Raw genomic sequence first — 8755 nt, forward strand, 5'->3', positions numbered from 1 at the left:
CCCGTGAGCCATGGCCGCTGAGCCTGCGCGTCCGGAGCCTGTGCTCCGCAACGGGAGAGGCCACAGCAGTGAGAGGCCCGCGTACAGCAAAAAAAAAAAAAAAAAAAAAAAGGGTAGGCTGGGATGCTCTCACTTCAACCCACCCCCAGGCCAGCCCCTATCATCACCCCAGACTGGACATTGAGTTTGCATGCACCTCAATGCCCCCTCTTTTCTGGAATCATTGTGGAATCACACAACCTAGCCTAGAAGAGTTGGGGCTACCTACACGTGCCCACCCGCCAGCCCCCCTCCAACCCTGTTCCTTGGGGCCCCTCCCTACCAGCTCTCCCCCTCCACCCTGCTAGGTATCTTCTAATGCCTCCCCTCCCCGATGCAGAATCTCCACGAAGCTCATGAACGTGTTTTTGAAAGACTCCATCACCACTTGGGAGATTCTGGCTGTGAGCTTGTCAGACAAGAAAGGTGAGAGAGGATGGTGGCCTGGTCCTCAGGAGGCCAGGACCCCAGACCCCACCCCCGGGCATTTTCTCATTCAATCCTGACAGATCCTTTGTTTCCTGGTGGCTGACACTTTCCCCTGGTTCCTGGAGAGGCATTAGAGTGTAGAATGTGAATGACATTGTGCTTTTTGTGAATAGATTTTAGTTTTAGTGCAGTTTTAGTTCAGAGCAAAATTGAGAGGATGGTGCAGAGATTTCCCCTATACCCCTTTCCCCACCACAGACACAGTCTCCCTCACCATCAACATCCCCCACCAGCATGGTGCATTTGTAACAATCGAAGGATGCATGGATACATCATGATCACTGCAAGTTCTTAGCTGAGGTCAGGGTTCACTCTTGGTGTTGTACGTTCTATGGGTTTGGACAAATGTATAATGACATGTATCCACCATCATAGTATCATACAGAATGATTTACAGCAACAAAAACTTTGCAGGGGTGATGTTGCCATGATATTGGGTAAAGCAATTAAGAAAACATAAAAGAGGAAGTGGGATAAAATGAGTGATTGAAACACTGGTGGTTAGATTGTGAAACACGACAAAAAAAGGTGTATGTGTACCCCCCCTGCCCTCCCACCCCACCGCCACCAAGGGCTGGGTGTGAGACCCTGACACACCCTAGCCAAATATGGATGACTTACAGCAGGTCTGAGAATGGGGCAAGGAGAGTGAGACACTGACTTTGAATGCAAAATTAAGTGAGTGCCAAAAAACTCAGTCACCTAGATAAATCATATTTTCATGCAATAGTTTTTTTGGACAAAAATCAAAATGAATGCAAAAAAACCCATGTACAAAATATCCAAATTTTAAATATAAACCAGCACCGTGCCGAGCCATAATGGAGTTTGAGGTAAAAGGAAAGATGTGTCCCATATGCATGTTTTATGTATATTTTAAAGGTTAATTTTTTTCCAGAGCATTAAAGTAGTTGAAAAACTATTGAAAACACTAAAACATTTTTAAAATAGCTGTATTAAAACTCACAACATTAAGTGTATTTTATTTATACCAAACTCAGAATTTAATATACTCTAGTATAAGTTTGTTTAGTTGTAATTTATCATAAATTATACTTATTATCAATTTAATTTCCTGGCTTCAAGATTTTCAAAATCTGCTTCTTTGCCTATCTTGCTTCTAATGGAAGGAATTGCAATTTTCTGCTAATTTCTCTTGAACAAGTGATGATGTCAGATGAAATCATATACACAGTTTTCCTTCTGCCTGAGCCTCCAAAGCCACTCAGCACAGTTCTAGTTTGGGGCCCCCATCCCTGTTTCAAATCAGAGCATCTTCATATTTGCCTGTTGTACATTTCCATATATCGAGATTCTGTGTGAGGTTCCCTTTACCTAAAAAAAAGTTCCTACAGCTTGAAAAAAAAAAAGTTGAAAACCACAGTTAGATCCTTGCCCCTCAAAGCCTATTCCCTGGACCAGTTGCAATCTGGTAAAGTAGCTTTACCAGGGAGTTTGTTAGACATTCAGAATCTTAGTCACTCCTGACCTGCTCAGTCAGAATGTGCATTTTATTACATGATCCCCGGGAGATTTGCATGGACATGAGTGTTGGAAGAGTTCTTCCCTGCACCAGCATTTCTCAATCTCATCACTGATGTAATTCTGAGCTGGGTCATTCTTTGTGGCAGGGGACTGTCCTGTGCAATATAAGATGTTGGGTATCTTCATGGCTTCTACCTGCTAGATTCCAGTAGCAACCCATCTCCCTAGTTGTGACATCCAAAATGTCCCCAGATATTACCAAATGTCCCCAAGGAGGGGGGGCAGAATCCCCGTGATTTTTAGATCTTGCCTGTGATATCTTTTCAACATCATTAACTTTCTACATATTATCTCATTTAATGCTCACAACTACCCTATAAGGTTGGTACTACGATTCTCCTACAAATGAGAACACTGAAGCCAGGGAAAGAAGGTGACTTGCCCAGGATCACAAGTGAATGAAACTTTCAGGAATCCAAACTTCAGAATAAAGACTGTAGCGTGATAACCAATAGAACTTGAAATTTTTAGACTTGTGAGCTATTAAGAATTAAAGAGTCAGTAAGGTTAAAAGCAGGGAGCTTCCCAAACCCAAGTGCCTGTGTCCAAATCCCAGGTCCTCCTCTGGGCAGCTGTGTGGCCTTCGTCAAGTTACCCAGCCTCTCTGTGCTCATCCATAAAATGGGCACAATAGAAATAGTACCTATTCAAAGTGTTGGGATTTTATAATAGTGATAATAGTACCTGACACATTGTAAATGTTCAATGAGTGTGAGCTATTATTTTTATTATTGGAGTCGAACATACTTTAGGGATCAAAGTAAATGCCTTTCGGAGATGCATAGACGCTTCCTTCAATGACACAAAGCAGGCATCAGAAGTCATTTCTTTCTTTTTTTTTTTTTAATTGAAGTATAGTTGATTTACAGTGTTGTGTTAGTTTCTGGCATAGTCATTTCTTTTTTAAAAAATATTTATTTATTTATTTACTTTTTGGCTGTGTGGGGACTTAGTTGCAGCACGGGCTCTTCGTTTTGGCGTGAGGGCTTCTCTCTAGTTGTGGTGTACTGGCTCCAGAGCACGTGGGCTCTCTAGTTGTGGCTCGCATGCTCGGTAGTTGCGGGTCACGAGCTTAGTTGCCCTGTGGCACGTGGGATCTTAGTTCCCAGACCAGGGATTGAACTCACGTCCCCTGCATTGGAAGGCGGATTCTTAACCACTGGACCACCAGCGAAGTCCCTCATTTCTTTTCAACTAAGACGGTTTTTAAAATGTATTAAGTTTTCAGAAACAATTGAGCAAAAAGTATAGAGAGATGCCATGTACCCCTCTCTCCCCCAGATTCCCCTATTGTTAACATCTTGCATTAGTGTGGTACGTTTATAATGGATGCGCCAATACTGATACATTATTATGAACTGAAGTCCATAGTTGGCATTAGGAGTCACTCTTGGTGTTGTACATTCTATGGGCTTGGATAAATACATCATGACTTGTAGCCACTGCCACAGTATCACACAGAATAATTGTTTCACTGCCTTGAAGTGACAGGAATTGTATATCAGAACTCATTCCTTTTTGGGTTCTCTTTCCATTCTTCCTTCCATCTCATTCAAGGAGAAAAGCTAAGTCTAGTGCAAGGATGTCTTCACCTTGTCTCTAATTCTTGTTTAACTCCTTTTTTTAAACAAAGAGAGAGTGGTCTAGCTTTCTGCGGGCAGCACAAGCTAACCAGTATTTAACAAAATCGTTCTGTTTTCCTTGAGGTAACCTCCTGTTTATAGCACAAGAACCTGGGTTCTCATGCACTGTAGTAAATTAAATTTGAGTTTAAAAATGTAAATAGTAGGTAAGAAATGGTAAATTAAACCAGTGACTATAGCAGACCCCCCGAGGGTGATGAGTAAATGACTGTAGATTGGGAAATAAGGATTTTGTTCAAGCCTCTGATTATTATTTTTTCTGCCATTGAAGAATACGAAAAATTATCAGATCTTTTTTTTTTTTTTCTTTTTTGGCGGTGCTGCGTGGCTTATGGAATCTTAGTTCCCCAACCAGGGATTGAACCCGGGTCCAATCAGGGACTGGCCCTCAGCAGTGAGAGCAGAGAGTCCTAACCACTGGACCGCCAGGGAATTCCCTCCAATCTTAATAGATTTCTTGGTGTAACATTATTATTAATGTGATAATGTTTTCACAAATTTCACTTGCATCAACACTTTGCTTGCATTTAATCTGGTAACTGTTGTATCACAAGTAACCACTGTTTTTAAGAATCGTTTTGCTCAGTGTTGTTAACAAAATTCAACTGAGTAAATTTGAAGATCTAATTGGGTTTGTTAAACAATTCATGAGCTGGGCAGCATCTTATCTGGGAAGCAGAGAGATAGAGGAGTTGTACAAAATGAACGGTTTTTATAGCATGAAGGGTAGGGCAAACAAGTCATCAGCAAGAGAAAAATTTCCTCATTGGAGGAAAGTGACAGTTCGTGTAAGACAGCTTCTCATTGGCTGAGCTGCAGTGTTTTCATTGGCTGGGCTTGTTGCCGGGCAGGAAGAAAATCATCCTTCCTCCTGCTGTAGTAAGTTAATTGCACTTTCTGTGTGGGAGTGCAAACATCTCTTCCAGTTGGGGTCTGTAATTGAAGCTTCTTCCTGTTGGGATCTGTTGACATCTTCCTGTTTGGGATAACTGAAGTGAGTGGTAGGGCATCAGAGCTTCCTCAACAGGCCTTCCCTTCTCCAATTTTAGTTGAGGTGTCCTTTCATTAATTTTTACAATGTAGATCAGCGCTGTCCATTAGAAATATAATGCAAGCTGTGTATGTCATTTAAAATTTTCTGGTAGCCCCACAAAAAAGGAGTAGATTAAATCAATTTTAATAATACATTTTATTTAATCCAAATATATCCAAAATATTATTATTTCAACATTTTGTAAAAATTTGCAAAACCACTACCACACTAACCATGTTACAATAGCAAATCTATTACTATTTAAGAATAACCTATTAATATCTCAAAATTTTTAATCATGTATTTTATTTTTGTTTGTGCTAAGCCTTCGAAATCTGCCATGTATTTTATACTGACAGTGCATCTAAATTAGGATGCTAGCTTTTCATTGAAAATACTCTGATCTGTATTTTGGGAATCCATAAAATTTACAGTTGAAAAGGTAGATTGGCCTACCCAAGTTGTTCTAAACATACTTAAACTAAAAACTTTAAAAGTTTTCCAATCACTGAATCAAGCATCCTTTTTAAAATTGAGATGTAATTCACATAACATAAAAGTCACCATTTGAAAGTGTACAATTCAGTGGTTTTTATTACATTCACAAAGAGCATTGGTTTTTAAGTTTAAATTTAAGTTAATTAAAAGGAAATAAAAGTAGGAATCCAGTTCTCACTCGAGCTAGCCACATTTCAAGTGCCCAGTGACCACTTGGGGCTACCATTTTGGAGATCGTACATATAGACCCTTCATTTATGCTTGCCTTCTTCCCTCCTACATATCTATCTATGAGTATAATTACAAAGAAAATGGGAACCATTAAATCATGGCAACTACCAGCCACCACCACCATCTGTAAGTTATCACCATTAATGATGGTTCGTCTATGGGCTTCTGCAAAGACAGGCTGACCTTGGGACAGCTCCAGTGGTCAGACGTAAGCACTGAGACATCGGTAAGGGCAAGAACTTGGACCTGAACTTGGATCCAGTCCACCTTGCCCATACCCCGCCCCACCCCTGACACTTCGTGTTCTGTTTCCACCCGGGCAGGGATCTGTGTGGCTGACCCCTATGAGGTCACGGTGATGCAGGATTTCTTCATTGACCTGCGTCTACCCTACTCTGTTGTGCGCAATGAGCAGGTGGAGATCCGAGCTGTCCTCTACAACTACCGGGAGGCGGAGGAGCTCAAGGTGGGCCCCTGGTGCAATGGAAGCATGATGGGGGCTTGGAGAAGAGGGTCTGTGGCACATTCCCCTGACTTGATACTCTCTCTCCCCGGCAGGTGAGGGTGGAATTGCTCTACAATCCAGCCTTCTGTAGCCTGGCAACTGCCAAGAAGCACCACCAGCAGACTCTAATCATCCCACCCAAGTCCTCGGTGCCCGTGCCTTATGTCATCGTGCCCCTGAAGGTCGGCCTCCATGAGGTGGAGGTCAAGGCTGCTGTCTACAACCGCTTCATCAGTGATGGTGTCAAGAAGACCCTGAAGGTCGTGGTGAGTCCTTGGGGTACCTGCTGCCCCTTGTCCTTCAGGAAAGGCTCCTGTTCTCCCTGTGCTGTCAACCCAGGTTAGAGACCCAGGCCAACCTTAGGAAATTCAGGAGTCCTGGAGGTTTGGAAGCAGGGCCGGGATTAGGGTGAGGCAGGTGAGGTATTCTCCTTGGGCACACAATTTTAGGGGGCACCTGAAAGCTCAAAGATCAATAATATTTTTTTCATTAAAATATATTTTAATATCAAATATGACATTTTGTAACACGTTTCAGCATAGGAGTTTTCTTTTGACTTTAAAAATCTTGGTGGGAATTCCCTGGCAGTCCAGTGATTGGAACTTGGTTCTTTCACTGCTGTGGCCCCGGGTTCGATCCCTGGTTAGGGAACTAAGATCTCATAAGCTGCACGGTCCAGCCAAATAAATAAATAAATAAAATGAAAAGGTTTCTCTGTAGACACATGACAGCTCACATTGGGCCTTTGATTCTAATTAAGATAGCCCCTATTTTAATTGAGCACTTATGTGTCAGGCACTGTGTTAGTACTTATGTACATTCTTTCATTTATTTTTTCTTTTTCTCTTTTCTTTATTATTTATTCTTATTTATTTATTTAAAATTTTTGTTTTACTTTTATATTATTTGTTTTATTTTTAGATTTTTATTTTTATTTTATTTAGCCCATTGAGAGGCATTTGGGTTAAAAACAGACTCTGGAGCCAGACTACCAAGTTCAAGCCCAAGTTCTGTTCTACTCGCTGTGTGACCTTGGGCAAGTTACTTCACCTGTCTGTACCCCAGTTCCCCCATCTTTAAAATGGCATTGATAACAGCAGTACCCACTGCAGTGGGTTGTTGTGAAGGTTACATGAATTAACCCCAGGAAAGCAATCTTCTAGGCACATAGGAAGATTTCTAAAGGTCTTGTTATTTCTTTATTAATTTATAATTTTATTATTAATTTGCACAACAGTGGGTATGAGGTAGATGTTTATATTACCTCCTTATAAGGAAGGAAGCTGAGGCACAGACAGGTTAAATAACTGACTTCCAGTCATACAGCTAAGGTCAGGTGGAGGCCATCATGCCTTATGCTACAGTAATCCCAAGAAGAGTGCCCTGCTGACTGTCTGTCTGTCTGCCCTTTTATTCACACAACTCCCCCTACCCCTAACACTGTCCAGCCAGAAGGAATGAGAGTCAACAAAACTGTGGCCGTTCGCACACTGGATCCAGAACATCTGGGCCAAAGTGAGTCAGCGAGGCAGAGGGGGTGAGGCCTGGGTGGTGATGCAGGGTGGGGTGGGAGGGGGCTGGTGCCATCGGTGTCTCCCATGCACCCGGCAGAGGGAGTGCAGCGAGAGGAAATCAAAGCTGCCGATCTCAGTGACCAAGTCCCAGACACGGAGTCAGAGACCAAGATCCTCCTGCAAGGTGAGATGCCCTTGGCCCCAATCCCAGGGGACCCTGAATGGTGTTGGGGGGCCATGACTCCCGAGAAGGGAGCCCAGTTCCATCTAATCCCGGGAGTATTTAACCACTGTGTCTCCCGCCTCCTCTTCAGCTAGAACCCCTCCTTAATCTGCTTTATAGAAGGCTCCAGGCAGTACTTAGTTCAGCAAATAGCTTTTGCTGATAAAGAAGCAGTATAGTTCAAGAGCAGAAATTCTGGATTTAATTGCCTCGGATGGAGAACTGGGGCAAGAAGGGACAAGACGGAGCTGGAAAGGCACCTTGCAGCTTGAGAGCTGTGAGGTTTTGGGAGGAGACCCTTGGTTTCCTCATCTGTGATAGGGGCGAATAATAGTATCGATATCTAAGGGTTGTTGGGAGGATTAAATGAGATACTGTATGGTATTAGAACCGAGCCTAGCAAATAGCATTAAGCATGATAAAAGTATTCATGGTTGCTGTTCCTGGAATTATTTTACCACTGGTGTAACCAGAGGACCCAGGGACTGGAGTTCCCCTGTGAAGCAGAAGCCCACTCCCACCACCCACAAATGCAGAGCCCCCTCTAGCCACTGAGCCGTGCATCATTTCCATCACTGACGTGCTCCCAGCTGTCCCTGACCCCTTGGGCCCTGGCTGGTCAGAGCCTGGAAATGCTGGGGGAAGCCCCAGACTTGAGTGCCATCCTCACGCCCGGCTGCAGGGACCCCAGTGGCCCAGATGACAGAGGACGCCATCAACGGGGAGCGGCTGAAGCACCTCATCCAAACCCCCTCGGGCTGTGGGGAGCAGAACATGATCCGCATGACGCCCACGGTCATCGCGGTGCACTACCTGGACAACACGGAGCAGTGGGAGAAGTTCGGCCTGGAGAAGCGGCAGGAGTCCTTGGGGCTCATCAAGAGGGGTGTGCGCCCCACCCGCCCCTCTGAGCTCCCTCCACCCCTGAGACCCCGCCCCTCTGAGCCCCCTCCACCCCCGAGACCCCGCCCCTCTGAGCCCCCTCCACCCCCGAGACCCCGCCCCTCTGAGCCCCCTCCACCCCTGAGACCCCGC

The 8755-nt window shown here is 44.0% G+C and overlaps 1 protein-coding gene across 1 annotated transcript in view; it reads left to right on the forward strand.

The window, feature by feature from the left end:
* Positions 1–8755, forward strand: part of C3 (complement C3) — a 36507-nt gene that overhangs the window by 12102 nt on the left and 15650 nt on the right. Inside the window, exons 19-24 of the mRNA XM_024134119.2 lie at positions 380–465; positions 5802–5944; positions 6037–6249; positions 7432–7498; positions 7595–7681; positions 8403–8606. Coding sequence (XP_023989887.1) covers positions 380–465; positions 5802–5944; positions 6037–6249; positions 7432–7498; positions 7595–7681; positions 8403–8606 — 800 coding nt within the window. The remainder of the gene's footprint in view (positions 1–379; positions 466–5801; positions 5945–6036; positions 6250–7431; positions 7499–7594; positions 7682–8402; positions 8607–8755) is intronic.

Source organism: Physeter macrocephalus, chromosome 2, assembly GCF_002837175.3.
Source record: "Physeter macrocephalus isolate SW-GA chromosome 2, ASM283717v5, whole genome shotgun sequence".
Lineage (NCBI taxonomy): Eukaryota > Metazoa > Chordata > Mammalia > Artiodactyla > Physeteridae > Physeter > Physeter macrocephalus.